Source organism: Neoarius graeffei, chromosome 25 (assembly GCF_027579695.1).
Source record: "Neoarius graeffei isolate fNeoGra1 chromosome 25, fNeoGra1.pri, whole genome shotgun sequence".
In the NCBI taxonomy this organism is placed as follows: Eukaryota; Metazoa; Chordata; class Actinopteri; order Siluriformes; family Ariidae; genus Neoarius; species Neoarius graeffei.
In genome coordinates, this window is record NC_083593.1 from 46,797,898 (window position 1) to 46,815,462 (window position 17,565).

Sequence of the window (17,565 nt, forward strand, 5' to 3'; positions counted from 1 at the left end):
TGGTGCCACCATTAAACTTTTGAATTTTGTACAAATATTTCACCCAGTGTGTTTTCTTACCAAAAGGAACATAAAAACAAAAATGCATCATGATCGGAGGAACTTTTCATTTTTAGGGGGCAACTGATGCACCCTATTGGGCGCGAAAACCCAGTTTGTCAGAGTGTGTGCGGGAGAGAGAGGCGGATGTAAGTGCAGATATGTTAAATAATACACAGTGCGATATGAGCATAAAGTGCGTGAAATGCACACAACAGGCAAACAGTCCGAAACAGCAGGCAAAGTCGTAATTGAGGAAACAGGCAGGAGGTCAGTCGAAGCGCGGCAGAATATCAGAGGCAAAACTATACAAGATCAAGGGACGAGAAACAGGAGTCAAAAAACCAGGTCAACAAGAACAGGAAACAAGGCTCTCTAAGGCACACTAGACACGGCGTAATACTCATCCTTGCCTGGGCACGGTCCGTAAATAGCCCAAACATAGTTCATTGATTAAAGACAGGTGTTGTTTGTTAACGGCGCGTGTGCCGGAGCTCGTTAGGCGCGCCTTCAGGTGCAGAGCCAAGGCGCACAGGACTGAAATAGTTCTGCACAAGCGCAACACGATCGCACTAGAAAGCATGTTCAAGCTGCCAGTATAGCTGCAGTCTTTTTAGTTGTGAATTACAAGTATTTCCTCTTGTTAATAATTCGCCATGTCAAAACAAGTGAAACTTTCGACGTGAGGCGAGGTCAGCAATTTATTATGTATGTATTTTTTCCATCAAAGTTGCATTTTGTGGTTTCGAAGCTAAGTTTTAGTGCCGTTTCTAGAACACGACATCAAGAAAATGTGGAAGAAACAGCAATAATGGAAGAGCCGGTTTCAAAGCTGCCTAAAACTAGCAGTGGTAATTATTTTTTGTTACATAATGCACTCAGGCTGCCCATCAGTGTGTGACCCCCCCCTGCCCCCCCGAAAAATCCTAGCTACGCCCCTGCTTTATACACAGCGCATTCGAGCACCGCCGTCATTAGTTATGCTCGGTGTCCACAGTTTAAAGTGAACATATTGCTAAAGTCTGGCTTTTAATGTTTAAACACACAGGACGGACCAATTTCAGTGATGCATTACCTTTAAGCCTTCTAGGTGCAGAATTGAGATCTACAGGAAGAAGCCTTTATCTGTAATTCTTACTTGGATACTCAAAATCTGAATCTCTTTATTTTTGGCTTTTTGGTCTGTTAATTTCTGATTGAGGTTTTTTTTTTTTTTTTTGGGGGGGGGTGTTATCATTGGAAAATTAAACCAGTGGAAAATGATTGCCAGTTTGTGACTGGGGCAACAGACAGAAATGGAAATTTTATAAAACGCTAGATTTTCAGGGCAGCACGGTGGTGTAGTGGTTAGCGCTGTCGCCTCACAGCAAGAAGGTCCGGGTTCGAGCCCCGTAGCCGGCGAGGGCCTTTCTGTGCGGAGTTTGCATGTTCTCCCCGTGTCCGCATGGGTTTCCTCCGGGTGCTCCGGTTTCCCCCACAGTCCAAAGACATGCAGGTTAGGTTAACTGGTGACTCTAAATTGACCGTAGGTGTGAATGGTTGTCTGTGTCTATGTGTCAGCCCTGTGATGACCTGGCGACTTGTCCAGGGTGTACCCCGCCTTTCGCCCGTAGTCAGCTGGGATAGGCTCCAGCTTGCCTGCGACCCTGTAGAACAGGATAAAGCGGCTACAGATGATGAGATGAGACTGGATTTTCAAATGTTCATAACTTTTTTTTTTTTTTTTTTAAATAAAGACTTATTTACAAAATTAAACAGGTTTTCAATTCAGATCTCCACACTCTTTAATTTGATACATTACACAATGCTATGACAACTAATTAAAAAAAAAAGGCCTGTCATTAGGGTGCATCAGTTGCCCCCTAAAAATGAAAAGTTCCTCCGATCATGATGCATTTTTGTTTTTATGTTCCTTTTGGTAAGAAAACACACTGGGTGAAATATTTTGACAAAATTCAAAAGTTTAATGGTGGCACCAGGAGCTCTAAGTTATGGAAAAAGCTGCTATTTTATGACTTTTATGACAATTTCGATCACTTTTCATGAAACATTATGGCACCTTATAGAGTATACCAAATATCTTAGATACACGTTTTTAGTACATATTCTAAATATATTATCAAGCACAGTTTGAGTTTTAGCTGTTCATTGAATCATTGTTCAACTACTTTTCAACAATACAAATGTATTATGAATCACATTAATTGCTTCTCAATCCCTTGCAAAGGTTCTTAACATGATCTCTGGCTCACAAGAAATCAATAAATGGAGTCCAACATTGCGATTCAAACCTTACGCAAAAACATAAAATAAGCGTTTTTTGGCAAAAAATGAACCTCATGGTGCCACCATTAGACTTTTGAATATGGTCAAAAAATTTTACAGGATGTCTTTATTGGTGAAAAGGAACACCCAAACAAAAATGCATCAGATTTTATGAAAGTGAGGGCAACTGATGCACCCTACCTGTCATTGCTACTAACATGATCTAATAGGAGCTTAGACATGACATTTTTTGGAGTGGGACCAATAACGTGACCAGGGCTGTATGTACATGCTGAAATGTTGATCATCTTTTGGCTTTTTAAAAATTTTTTTTAAATATTTTGAGGAGACTAGGTGGCATCAGTTAGATTACTCGCATGACACGTGGAGTTACTTATAAAATGTTTTCCCAATTCACTGACCTAATTCCTGACTCGCTCACCAAGGGACGTCACACAGTTAGTAACTCACTGATTCAGTGACTCACTCACTCACATCCTGACTTACCATCAGTGATTCTAACCCTGTGTCCGAAATCACTCCCTACTCACTATACAGTGGACTATATAGCGAGTTCGCCATTTTGTAGTGCTGTCTGAATGTATAGTGAGAATTATTACACCCTATATAGTGCACTCAAAGTATCCCACAATGCACCATGAAAAGTAGTGTACAACTGATAGTCACTAACCAAGCAATATATGCCATCATGCATTGTGGTCATACTGAAAGAAGGAAAAAAAAGTGTCGGGGGTGAAGGAAGGGGATGGAGGAAGAGAAACATTATAAACGATCATTCAAGTGCAATTAAAATAGTAAAAAAAATAGAGTAAGACAGATAAAATACAAGAATAAACGTTAGTGCAGAGCGAGGAATTAATCAAAAGCCTCAAATTTGATTTAATCAAAGGCAGCGGCGAAGAAGAAAAAGTATTCAGCCTTGATTTAAAAGAACTGAAAGATGCAGCAGAGACAAAGTAGTTTGTATTGATTTAATGTGGGAAATTCAATCAGTATAATATGGATTTATCACAATAAATACACGCGTGTATTTATTATTTTGAAAACCCACCAGCCGACTGATCCGGCACGTTTTAATTGTGCGACAGTAATGACGTAAATAACGGTGCAGTGGAGTAGTATCCGAAAGTGTTTTTTCATTTTGCCAATGATCTCACTATAGAGTCCTCTATATAGTAATTCCCTAGGTAGGGAGTAGTGAATGAGTGATTTCAGACACAGGGTTAGTGACTCAATCACACTTTGACTGTTTGACCCATTCACTGACTCTTTCATTGATCCAAGTGGACTTGGTTAGCCTTTTGTTGCGACTCGTGTGTGTGTGTGTGTGTGTTCAGGTCGCTGGGAATGCCCTTGGCACCAATGCAGTGTGTGTCCGCGCCCTGCCTCTGTGTTCTGCCACTTTTGCCCCGCCTCTTTCTGCCAGGATCATGAGGCAGGGCAGCTGGTGCTTTCTGCCCAGGATAACCAGCCCTGCTGTCCCAATCACGACCCAGAACAAGCACCCAGCCTCCCTACTAGTGTCCGAGTGAAGGAGGAAGAAGAAGCAGAGAGAGAAGAGGAGGACGAAGGGGATGCAGAGAGAGAGGCAGAAGAGGACGAGGAAGGAGACATGGCTGATTGACTGAGCCAAAGCTCTTATACTGAAATGAAATAATTCCACACGGTGACTGGGATTCAGAAAAACGAGGCCCTCCACGCAGCTAGAGGGTGCTGTGCAGTTCAAAATCATTATACGTACAAGTCGGTTGGTGTTCATTCCAGCTCAGCAGAGGGGGATCGTTTATGGAGGCGAAAAGTCACAATTTATGACTCACTCTTTCAGATCCAGAAACGTGGAAATGAATCACACAGCACCCACTAATCGTCACTTTAACGATATATTATTATTATTATTATTTATTTTATTTTTTTTTTCAAGCTGGGTTCTAATTCATCCTCCGAGGGGAGCCGAGATCTTTTACACACACGCTCCGGTACCTACAACACCTTGAGAACTTCATTCGATGTACCTCAGTGTAAATAGAAAGGATTCATATGAGAGAAACGTAGATCAGATTCTCTACACTAGAATTTTCACTACATGTCTGAATATCGGCTAGTTGTGGAAAAAAAAAAAAAAAAAGGACTGTGACTCCAGTTTTGGTTACGTGCTGCCTCTTCATTCCTGTGTGTTTGTGATTTGTAAGATTATATATAAAGTTATTCCACAAAATCGAGTCGTACATGAGCCGATAGCCGACGATGCGCGTAGCACCGAGTCGGCTATAAGCCGTGTACGACGAGATTGAGTGGAATAACTGTTTTCTTCTATCCACATTCACTGGATTTTGAAAAACGGAGCATTTTTTATTTTTTGCAAATTTAATAAATAAACTTATACAAAACTTCCAACAAAATCATTTCCACTTAGAATGTAACCAAACCAGCGAAATGACAGGAGCGATTTGTGAAAAATGCTGTAATAATTCTTAAAAAAATAAAAAAAGATAACCATCAAATAGTTTCATTCCATATTTTGTTGTTTGTATTTTTTGGGGTTTTGTTTTCGAGTAGCGTTTTTTATTTTGTCCTCGGTTGGTTCAGCGACACACTCCGTCATTTTCTTTTTCTCTACTGACTGTATAGGAGCTGATAGCCTAGTAGTAGAGTAGCCAATCGGAGCGCACGATTGCTCATCCAGTGAATGTGGATAGAAATATATAAACACGAATATATTTATGACTACGTTTACATCAGCTCACAGTGTACAGTATTGTTCATTGGTATTATTAGTGAGTTTGATATCACTATTCCTAATGTCATTGTATACATGCCCACTTTTTTTTTTCTTTCATTTAGTTCAGACTCTTTTTCCTTGTCGTGATGGTTAATTTCATAGACGAGTACTTAAATTTCAGCATTTTTACGAGGCTCAGCCATGAGAAACACCTGAACACTGCCGTCGTTGGTGTTGTGCTGATAGGAAGTTTTTTAAAATATCATTTTCAGTGGTGTTGCCAATCTACGCCAATGTCTTTTTGTAAAAATCTCATTTGTACACAATTGCCACTTTTAAGGTATTATAATCTCAGCGTACCTTAATAACCCATATTCTAACCAACCCAAGATTATACTGAAGGCTGTGATGTCTTGAGTTGTTCGTTCGAGGTAAATAACAGAAACGCATAATCATTACGCTCTTTGAATTTTAAAACGTTCTAATTTTGTGACCGTTCCTCATCCAGTTGGTGGTCGACAGCGCAACATTGATATTTAAATTAATTTCCAGCTCATGATCGAGGCAAAAACCAGCAACGCCTTTCAGTGGGTTTTATGACGGTTACGAAAACGTGTTTAAACTTATAACTCCTGCTCAATGTTACTTTATTAACATGATGGCAGATGTTCAGTGCATCCTTCCGGGCTGCCAGATCCAGACAAGAATATTCGACCTGCTTAAAGATGGGCCAGAACCAACAAGGCAGATCTGTTGGATCATCTAAAACACTCGGACATGTCCAAGATCAGGATAATCCCAACACATCGTAAAATCTTTAGCCCCCTTGTATAAATCAGTCTTGTTAATATATTAACAGTTAACCCCTGCTGAGCTGCTTAGCCAGACGATTAGTTCGTATTTCCTTCCCATTGAGCCACTACATGTTATTAAATCTAATCCCAAATGTTCAAGTATGCAGAACCATGGAAGTCCGTCACTGCCAAAACGAGGCTTTTCAAAAACGTGTTGTGTCCAGCAGTGGTCCTTTCCTGTACACTTGAAATCTGGAGAGCTGTTCACGTCTCATGCACTTTGGTTTTGTTCGTCGTGTTGTTGGAGTTACAATGCCAAGTCTGTTTACACTTAGAGGGTTTAAAAAAATCCAGCACATCACTGTTTTTGTCATTTTACAGTTTCGAGGCTTTGGGAATAGATCTCAATTATTGCGTAAAGGCTTCCATTTCTCCTTTTCGGGTTTTATGAATGTTCGTGATCTACTCAAATATTTAAGTTTCAGTGTTAAATATTTCAGTGGAAATAACCAGAAGGAACATGGTGCACTATATATTACTGCACCTGACCATGCAGCAGCTTCGCTTTTATTCACACTCGATGGATCGGCACAGTAATTACAATCCTACAACATGCGCTCGTTATAAACACCGTTTCCTTCTTTTCTTTCTGTTTTCTGTATTTTTTCCTCTATTTATTTCATGTTTCTCCCCCCCCCCCAGTTTTCTTTCTCCTTATTTTTAAACATGCACTATAATTAGGCTTGCTTTTTATTTGTCCTTATTTTGCTTATTTCTTTTTCCCCTATATTTTCTTTCTTGGGCGGCACGGTGGTGTAGTGGTTAGCGCTGTCGCCTCACAGCAAGAAGGTCCTGGGTTTGAGCCCCGGGGCCGGCGAGGGCCTTTCTGTGTGGAGTTTGCATGTTCTCCCCGTGTCCGCGTGGGTTTCCTCCGGGTGCTCCGGTTTCCCCCACAGTCCAAAGACATGCAGGTTAGGTTAACTGGTGACTCTAAATTGAGCGTAGGTGTGAATGTGAGTGTGAATGGTTGTCTATGTGTCAGCCCTGTGATGACCTGGCGACTTGTCCAGGGTGTACCCCGCCTTTCGCCTGTAGTCAGCTGGGATAGGCTCCAGCTCGCCCGCGACCCTGTAGAACAGGATAAAGCAGCTAGAGATGATGAGATGAGATTTTCTTTCTTTTCTCTCATTTAAAAAAAATGACAAAACATTCTTTCTTTCCCCGCTAGGTTTTCTTTTTTCTTTCGCCTGTTATTATTTTCTACCTTTCTGTACCGTATATCCCCCAGTTTTTTTTTATTTCCTTTTGCTTGTTTTCTTTTTCCTGTCGTTTCCTCCATGATCTTCAGCGACTTTTCTGCACACTGTCCTTTATGAAGTGCACATGTAGTTATGACTAGTCGACTTAACAGTTATGCCACGAAATCGAGTCGTACGTGAGCTGATGGTTGACGAGGTGCGTAGAGCCGAGTCGGCTATAATCCGTGTACGACGAGATTGAGTGGAATAACGGTTTTATTCTATCCACATTCACTGGATTTTGAGAAACGGAGCATTTTTTTTTTTTTTTTAATTTGATTAATAAAAACTTTATACAAAACATCCGACAAAATAATTTCCGCTTGGAATAAACAAACCGGCGAAATGGCAGTAGCAGTTTGTGAAAAATGCTATAATTCTTCAGAAATAATCAGTTTAAAAAAAAAAAAACATTCTTACCATCAAATATTTTTAATTCCATATTTTGTTGCTTTTTTTTTGGGGGGGGGGGGGGGGTTGTTTTCGAATAGACTTTGTATTTCGTGCTTGGTTGGTTCAGCAACACGCGCCGCCAATCGGAGCGCCTGATTGCTCATATCCAGTGGATGTGGATAGAATAATATTTCATAATCATGACAAATATGTGACATGCTGGATTTTTTTTTTTTTTAATGGATTAATCCGTAGTAGGTTTGATGATGGTACGATTTATTTCTTTTTGTTGTCGTTGTTGTTTATTAGCACTTTTTTTTTCCATGTGTGAGCAATGCAGTTTGCACAGCGTGCACTCTGTCTCCAGTCTCAGAGAAACAATTTAACACAGAAGAATTGTGTTTGGTATCCTAACATGAAATATTTGACCTTCGTATGCCCTTATTGTGTTTCGACTTTCACCAATTCCAATACAGATTAAATGTTTCAGTTTCCTTTTGAGATCAAATGCCTTTCTGTAGTCCTAGAAGTATAAATTGAGCTAAATGAATGATTGATTGATTTAAAAGGCATAGTGTTACTGATTGGACGTTTAAGACGAGTCTTTGTTGCCATATCAGCCATTTTGTATTTACCTCCTTAAAGAGTGTTGGTGCACTGTACTTCACTTTTTTTTTTTTTTTTTAAATATACACACGTGATTTTAAAGTGTCATAAATCATCTTGTGCATGTCTGTGCCTGTTCTTTATGTTGTTCAATTTTATATTTTCTAAAATGATGCCATCTCACCAGCTCCAAGGGAAATCATTTGTGTTGACGTGTTAAGGACGTGTCATTCCTTTCATAGACTGTTTAAGGAATCTTGCTACTGGACTTATTTCTGTTGTGTGTAAATCTTAAGTGTTAATGTAAAACTCACCACGCGCATCGAGTCGCAGTATACACTCCAACTGAATAAAAGTATCGTAAATGATATCTGGGTAGAACGAGCTTCTCTGAGTTTCATAGAGGGCTGTGCTCCTGAGCAGGGGCGTGGCCACAGTGTTATAGTGTTTTGGGACGTTGTGGCGTCGAGCTCGTCCAACTGTACATAGTAGAAAGTAAAGAACTCCACTATCATTATATCGTAGTGTCTAAAGAATGCCTGTAAAATTACTTCTGAATGTTTGTGAACGTATAGGCACATTCTTTTTGTAACTTTCTTTTACTGTATTTTTTTATTTGACCAACTTTTTGAGATGTTTTTTTTTCCTTTTCTTCGAAATTGCTAATTTATTCAGAGCAACAACATTCCACAGATTTACTCGCTCTCAGACTTGCCTGGTTCGAATTCAATAAAATCTCTACTGAATGTTCACACTATCTGCTCAACTGCTTTTATTCAAGAACAGATGTGCAAAAAAAAAACAATGAGCATATACTGTTTCTTTTTTCCCACTCTTCATGTTCATGCTTTTGTTGTTTCTAGGTTGGACTACTGTAACGCCTTGCTGTGTGAACAAACGCCGCGTTCCCCCCGGGTTCTGAAAAATATTCTCCACTTTTTATCTTGAAAAATCAAGTCAAAGAAGTGTACTTCACTTTTTCTTGGTCTGTATTTTTCTTAGTTACCGACTTATCAAAGTGGACTGAATACAGGTTTATACCAACCAAACTGGCACAGTTCAAATATTTGTACAGATACAGTTAGGCCTCTCCATTACATATCAAATTTAGGCTCCACTCCGGCCTCTAATAAGAAAGACTTGATTTTGGGCGCCCCATGCATCATCAGGCTAAAATAAACCTCTTTAGTTTGAGCTTACTGAAGATTATTTTAGCAGGGAATTATTCAAAAGAGGTATTAGGATTCCCTTTAGCCTTTACTTCAACACAAAACTTGATTTACAGTTGAACAGAGTCTAGAAGAATCTGGGAACAAACAACAGCAAAGGAATTCGAATTTCCTGTCGATTTACGAACTGAATACAGAATGATGCTGCGTTTTACATCATACGTGAGCCACAGGGACTTGACACGCCATGTCACTCGAAAATTAGCTCCCTTCAGTCGCTTGCTGGCTGACAGCACTTTCACTTTGCCAGGGTTTTTTTTTTTTTTTTTTTTTTTTAAACTGACCCCTGTATTACTGACACTGTTGGATGTGCTCGGGGACGGTAGGGGCTCTGAGTGTTTTTTACCGACCCCTGTATTACTGACTCTGTGCTTGGGGACAGTCAGGGCTCTGAGTCTTTTTTTTTTTTAAACTGACCCCTGTATTACTGACACTGTCTGATGTGCTTGGGGACAGTAGGGGCACTGAGTGTTGTTTACGGACCCCTGTATTACTGACTCTGTGCTTGGGGACAGTCAGGGCTCTGAGTTTTTTTTTTTTAATAAACTGACCCCTGTATTACTGACACTGTTGGATGTGCTCGGGGACGGTAGTGGCACTGAGTGTGTTTTTTTTTTTTTAACCAACCCCTGTATTACTGACACTTTCCTATGTGCTTGGGGACGGTAGGGGCTTTGAGTGTTTTTTACCGACCCCCTATTACTGACCTTTATGTTTAGGGATGGTCGGGGCTCTAAGTGGGGCTTTTTTTTTTTAATGACACTGTTTGATGTGCTCGGGGACAGTTGGGGCTCTGAGTCTGTCTCCCGCTTGCCTGTTTCAGCCCTTAAATTGTCAGTGCTTGAAGAAGCCCCACCCAAAAAAACTTCACCAGTTTAGACTGTGCCATTGTTTGGTTCACGCAAAGATAATTACACCACTACACCAGTCTGATTAAGACGCACTTATTTTGGTCATTATGCATAGTCGATTTTTATTGGTTGTAAGTATGTGCTCATTGTTTACACTCTGGATTCTTGAAGTCTCTGTGAAAGAGCGCGTGGGCAAACAATGCAACAATTTAAGAATAACGTTCCTCAATGTAAAATTGCAAAGAATTGGGGGCTTACATCATCTATGGTACATAATATCATTAAAAGATTCAGAGAATCTGGAGAAATCTCTATGCAAGAGACAAGGCTGAAAACTGACATTGGGTGCTTGTGATCTTCAGGCCCTCAGGCGACACTGCATTAAAAGCAGATGTGTGTCTGTAGTGGAAATCACTGTATGGGCTCAGGAACACTTCAGAAAACCATCGTCTGGAAAAACAGTTCATTATTGCATCCACAAATGCAAGTTAAAGCTAGATATAAACAATATCCAGAAACACCGCCACCTTCTCTGGGTCTGAGCTCTTTTATGATGGACTGAGGCGAAGTGAAAAATTGTCCCAAGGTCTGACAAATCAAAAATAGAAATTCTTTTGAGAAATCATGGACACCACGTCCTCCAGGCTAAAGAGGAGAGGGACCATCCAGCTTGTTATCAGCACACAGTTCAAAAGCCAGCATCTGTGATGGTATGAGGGTGCATTAGTGCACATGACATGGATAGCTTGTACATCTGGGAGGCATCATTAATGCTGAGTGATTATATACATGTTTCAGAGCAATATGCTGCCATCCAGACAAAATCTTTTTCAGGGAAGGCCTTCCTTCTTTCAGCAAGGCAATGCCAAACCACTTTCTGCACATATTAAAACTGCATGGCTCCACAGTAAGAGAGTCCAGGTGCTAAACTGGCCTGCCTGCAGTCCAGATCTGTCTCCCATTTAAAACATTTGGCACATTATGAAGCGCAAAGTATGACAAAGGAGACCCTGAACTGTTGAGCAACTGAAATTGTATATCAGGCAAGAATGGGACAACATTTCTCTTTCAAAACTACAGCAATTGGTCTCTTCAGTTCCCAAACATGTACAGAGTGTTGTTAAAAGTAGAGGTGATGCAACACAGTAGTAAACATGTCCCGTCCCAGCTTTTTTGAAATGTGTTGCTGACATCAAATTCAAAATGAGCAAATATTTTTCAAAAAACAGTAAAATTTATCACTTTCAACATTTGATATGTTGTCTTTGTACTACTGTCAATGAAATATAGGGTTTTCAAGATTTGCAAATTATCCCATTCTGTTTGTATTTGTTTTACACAGCATCCCAACTTTTTTGGAATTGGGGTTGTACAAAGCCCCACAGCCTTCCAATTAATGTTCAGGACTCCAACACAGTCTGTTTTTTTAATTCAAGGTGGAAAACCAGCATGTTTGGATGCTGCCACCCCCCACTCCATCATCCCCACACTTATTCATTCGGGTTTGTTGATGGTGGAGTGGCTGGCTGCTTTATGTCCCAGGGTGCCCTCGTATGTTACATTCTTAGCTTTCTCTTTTAATTACGCAAACATCGCTAGTCTGGCCAAAGTTCCTGCTTGCACATTATGCACTTCTTCAACCACTATAAGACAAGCGCATACCTAATATATGCTCGTGTGCATCCCCTCCTCCTCCCTTTGTTGAGCTACACTTTGTTGAGCTACACATGTATGCCTACGCCCGCCATACATCATCTCTTCAAGAATGGTGCCAAAATAGCTTTTTAGAAATGAATGTACAGTGGTGCTTGAAAGTTTGTGAACCCTTTAGAATTTTCTATATTTCTGCATAAATATGACCTAAACCATCATTAGATTTTCACACAAGTCCTAAAAGTAGATAAAGAGAACCCAGTTAAACAAATGAGAAAAAAATAGTATATTGGTCATTTATTTATTGAGGAAAACGATCCAATATTACATATCTGTGAGTGGCAAAAGTATGTGAACCTCTAGGATTAGCAGTTAATTTGAAGGTGAAATTAGTGTCAGGTGTTTTCAATCAGTGGGATGACAATCAGGTGTGAGTGGGCACCCTGTTTTATTTAAAGAACAGGGATCTATCAAAGTCTGATCTTCACAACACACATTTGTGGAAGTGTATCATGGCACGAACAAAGGAGATTTCTGAGGACCTCAGAAAAAGTGTTGTTGATGCTCATCAGGCTGGAAAAGGTTACAAAACCATCTCTAAAGAGTTTGGACTCCACCAATCCACAGTCAGACAGATTGTGTACAAATGGAGGAAATTCAAGAACATTGTTACCCTCCCCAGGAATGGTCGACCAACAAAGATCACTCCAAGAGCAAGGTGTGTAATAGTCGGCGAGGTCACAAAGGACCCCAGGGCAACTTCTAAGCAACTGAAGGCTTCTCTTACATCGGCTAATGTTAATGTTCATGAGTCCACCATCAGGAGAACACTGAACAACAATGGTGTGCATGGCAGGGTTGCAAGGAGAAAGCCACTGCTCTCCAAAAAGAACATTGCTGCTCGTCTGCAATTTTCTAAAGATCACGTGGACAAGCCAGAAGGCTATTGGAAAAATGTTTTGTGGACGGATGAGGCCAAAATAGACCTTTTTGGTTTAAATGAGAAGCGTTATGTTTGGAGAAAGGAAAACACTGCATTCCAGCATAAGAACCTTATCCCATCTGTGAAACATGGTGGTGGTAGTATCATGGTTTGGGCCTGTTTTGCTGCATCTGGTCCAGGATGGATTGCCATCATTAATGGAACAATGAATTCTGAATTACACTAACGAATTCTAAAGGAAAATGTCAGGACATCTGTCCATGAACTGAGGCCAAGTTTACATTAGACCGTATCTGTCTCGTTTTCTTCGCGGATGCACCGTCCGTTTATATTAAAACGCCTGGAAACGCCGGGAAATGGGAATCTGCCAGCGTCCACGTATTCAATCCAGATCGTGTCTGGTCCGGTGCTGTGTAAACATTGAGAATACGCGGATACGCTGTGCTGAGCTCTAGCTGGCGTCATCATTGGACAACGTCACTGTGACATCCACCTTCCTGATTCGCTGGCGTTGGTCATGTGACGCGACTGCTGAAAAACGGCGCGGACTTCCGCCTTGTATCACCTTTCATTAAAGAGTATAAAAGTATGAAAATACTGCAAATACTGATGCAAATACTGCCCATTGTGTAGTTATGATTGTCTTTAGGCTTGCCGTCCTTCCACTTGCAAGTGGTAAGTGACGCACATGCCCGACATGCACTGAGATCACACACACAGCGGCTCAGTCCCGAATCACTGCTCGTGCACTTCACTCGCGCGCTCTGTGAGCTGCGCAGGGCCGGAGTGCGCACCCTCCAGAGGGCACTCGCTGTTCAGGGCGGAGTGATTTGGAGCGCAGGATGCCTGCGGAGCCGAGCGTATCCGTGTATTGGCGTTGCTGTGTGCACGCGAATCGTGTATTGGCGTTGCTGTGTGCACGCGAATCGTGTATTGGCGTTGCTGTGTGCATGCGAATCGTTTTAAAAACGTCAATCTGATGATCCGCTGATACGGTCTAATGTAAACCCCATCCAGTGGTGTAGTGGAGATTTTTTAAAGTGGGGGTACGCGATTCGTGACGTCATCGATTTGATATCATGTCAGAAGCGGTAGCCTTTGTTTGGTCGCCTATGTTTGGTATGAATGATTTGTATAAATGTTACGTTCTTTTAACAACACAAGAGGGCACAAGAAGACACTTTTTTCAGACATTGTGTGCAATTTTCATTCGTGCTTGTCAGTACAGCCCAACTGTTATGGCGAAAAGCCGCGGTTTATTTTGTCTCCAATAAATATGCCGAAATGGCTAAAGAGGAACAAATTCGCCTTCTCCTTCCGAATGCATCGTCGTAGACAGCACCACTCTGCTGCTGGAACTCAACATAAACCTTGCATAGGTTTAACATGGACTATCAGGCGTGAAGCCAAAATATTGGAAATTATGATACACAAACACCTTTGCTCATGTTCATTTGAGCCGAGCTGCATTCGGAATTCGATATTTTTACTAGCCTACTTACTGCCGTGGCAACAGCTACAGCATGTGTCCAGAAGTTCAAAACAAGTCACGTCACTCACTCACATCGCATACAAACCAGCAATGGGCTGAAATTTATTATAAAAGGCACCAATCGAATAAATCAAGCATTTAGTCTGGCGCGATTGAGGCACCTGCGTATACAAAATACATGACATGCAGCCATTGGGTTAAGCCCTACCATGCACTCCGTCTTAAAGACTTGAGTATTTCTTTAAATTTATTGTCATTTCACATTTTTGGATGTACAACAAAACACTAAACAGGAAGGCCACAAAGATTATGAATTTCAAATCATATATATATAATACAGTATGTGGTGAAATTATCCGCGTAAGGATGACCAGGCAGGCGATTATATCAGTTCTGTTGCCCTCTCGGTGCTGCTACCATGAACGCCCGGAAATCACACACACACACACAGAGAGAGAGACCCTACTGTTATTATTAGGCTATTCAAAATCATAGGCCTATACTGAGCAAAAATTGCATCAGAACTTCAAAGATCATAAAGCATTAAACTGACAGATGGCGGAGTCAACCGTTTACATAATTCTAATATCTCGGCTGCATTTAGAATGCATTCTACTTTGCGTCGCTACGTTTTACGTAACGTTCAATTGGGGGGGGCATTGATGATGAGCACAAAGGCACATGTCACTTACTGTAGAGCGTATAAACTCAGGCCATTGAATGACAGTTTTTTTTTTTTTTTTTTTAATCTCACCTCGGGAGAAGTGGGTGGACGGCGTACCCCCGCGTACCACGCCCACTACACCTCTGACCCCACCTGAATCTCAAGAGAAGGTGGGTCATGCAGCAAGACAACGACCCTAAGCACACAAGTCGTTCTCCCAAAGAATGGTTAAAGAAGAATAAAGCTAATGTTTTGGAATGGCCAAGTCAAAGTCCTGACCTTAATCCAATGGAAATGTTGTGGAAGGACCTGAAGCGAGCAGCTCATGTGAGGAAACCCACCAACATCCCAGAGTTGAAGCTGTTCTGTACGGAGGAATGGGCTAAAATTCCTCCAAGCCGGTGTGCAGGACTGATCAACCGTTACCGGAAACGTTTAGTTGCAGTTATTGCTGCACAAGGGGGTCACACCAGATACTGAAAGCAAAGGTTCACATACTTTTGCCACTCACAGATATGTAGTATTGGATCATTTTCCTCAATAAATAAATGACCAAGTATAATATTTTTGTCTCATTTGTTTAATTGGGTTCTCTTTATCTACTTTTAGGACTTGTGTGAAAATCTGATGATGTTTTAGGTCATATTTATGCAGAAATATAGAAAATTCTAAAGGGTTCACAAACTTTCAAGCACCACTGTAAGTAAGACTAAAGAACTTGTCATTCAAAATGATAAGGACCTGTTATCTCCAATAATCATCAAGGGACAGACAGTGGAAGTTGTGAATGATTTTAAATATCTTGGCACTTTTATAGACCGTAAACTCATTTTTAAAGAAAACAGATTTTATTTTTAAAAAGTGCTCACAATGTCTTTACCTACTCCGTAGACTCAAAAACTTTGGTGTGAACAAGGACATCCTACAGTGTATAAAAACCTTGTTGAAAGCATTCTATCATTTAATATGATCATGTGGTATGGTAACTTGAACATGCAGAGAAAAAATAAGCTACAGAGAATAGTGAATATGGCCACAAAGATAATAGGAAAGCCACAAAAGCACTTAAGTATAATGTATGATGAACGGATTTTAAACAAAACCAGGAAACTCATAAATGACCCTTCCCACCCGCTCCACTGTGAATTTGAGCTTCTACCCTCTGGGAGGCGTTTTAGAGTGCCCAACGCTAATAAGAACATCTTTAAAAACTCCTCCGTCCCAAAAGGAATAAGGGCGATAAATAATACAGGGATTCTTACGTAATTCACCCCAGTCCTTTTTATTGGTCTGATTACTTATTATATTTATGATATTTATTACTTTTCAGCTATTTCATTCTTTTAAACACTCTTTTGAGTGCTAATGTATTTTTATAATAACTTGGTTTTCTCTTCTTCTGTTTTTACAAAATGCAGTGCTTGAAGGCTTGATTTGTGTATTGTGATTTTAATGTTTAATTGTTTAAATGTCTGCGGTGAAACTGAAGATTATTGTCCACAATGTGGAAATTTAAGTATTCGTATTCGTTACTCCTGCTGCTGGTGATCCATCTTGATGCTCTACTTCTGCTTGGTGCCCCCACATGGCTAGCCTAGAGATTACTGTGGATGGTGGTACTACATGGATACCTTAAAGTGCATATCACGGGGAAATTCAGGAGCAAGATCAATGTAATTCTCCTATTTTATATTAAACTTTGGTCAAATATCTGTTGCATTTTGTGCAATTTTTTTTTACCTTGCGCAATACCAGAAAAATTCAGTTGAAATCAAGCCATTTGAGGCGAATTGGTCTGCCTCTGAAAAAACTTGGCATTTGGATTTCCTGGCAAACATTGATTTTCGTGACGTCACGTGCGGGACGCCTCCCTCTGAATCCTACGTCAGCGCTGGTTTGTTTATGAGAAAACGACCTGATGGTTCTCTGCAAATTTCTTCAATGTTATCACGTAATTATTAAAATGGTTAACAGATGTATCGTAGGAGGGTGTAGCAACACCAATCATGATGGGATTAGTACTCATCGTTTCCCAAAAGACCGGACAATGAGAGAGAAATGGGAGCGCTTAGTCTACACAGGCTGTGCACTGAAACCGTGCAAAGCTCTCGCAGCCTGCTGGCGCTTCCGCAGGTAACGTCACGAATCTGGCTCCAGACTCCCTTGGGATTTTTCCAGACGTATTTTATTATTTTCTGCTGTAGACAGATGGCCTTGTGCAAAATTACCCTTCTGGATGAGTGTGTAAAGGGACATACTTTCATATTAAAAAAACACAAAATTGGTCCAGAATATGCACTTTAAAGATGGTCATGGATGTTTTTTACTTTCATCAATTAATGATTGCACTTGTTGAATGGTTTACGCTCAAGTCCAAATCATTATATAGTAGATAACTTCACTTGGGTACTACAGTGACCCTGATGCTTGTACTAACGATAGGGTAGCACTGTCGCCTCACAGTAAGAAGGTTCCGGGTTCGAACCTCACAGCTGATGGGGGCCCTTTCTACTGTTTGTGTATTTTGTCTGTGCGGGTTTCTTCCAAGTGCTCTGGTTTCCCTACAGTTCAAAGACATGCAGATTAGGTAAAATACCC

At 40.7% G+C, this 17,565-nt stretch overlaps 1 protein-coding gene across 3 annotated transcripts in view; it reads left to right on the forward strand.

The window, feature by feature from the left end:
• nsd3 (nuclear receptor binding SET domain protein 3) overlaps positions 1 to 6,783 on the forward strand; it is a 92,240-nt gene extending 85,457 nt beyond the window's left edge. For all 3 annotated transcript variants that reach the window (XM_060908867.1, XM_060908869.1, XM_060908868.1), the window contains exon 23: positions 3,663 to 6,783. In XM_060908867.1, the coding sequence (XP_060764850.1) occupies positions 3,663 to 3,949 (287 nt within the window). In that variant the 3' untranslated portion in view covers positions 3,950 to 6,783. The remainder of the gene's footprint in view (positions 1 to 3,662) is intronic.
• Positions 6,784 to 17,565: the final 10,782 nt, after the last annotated feature.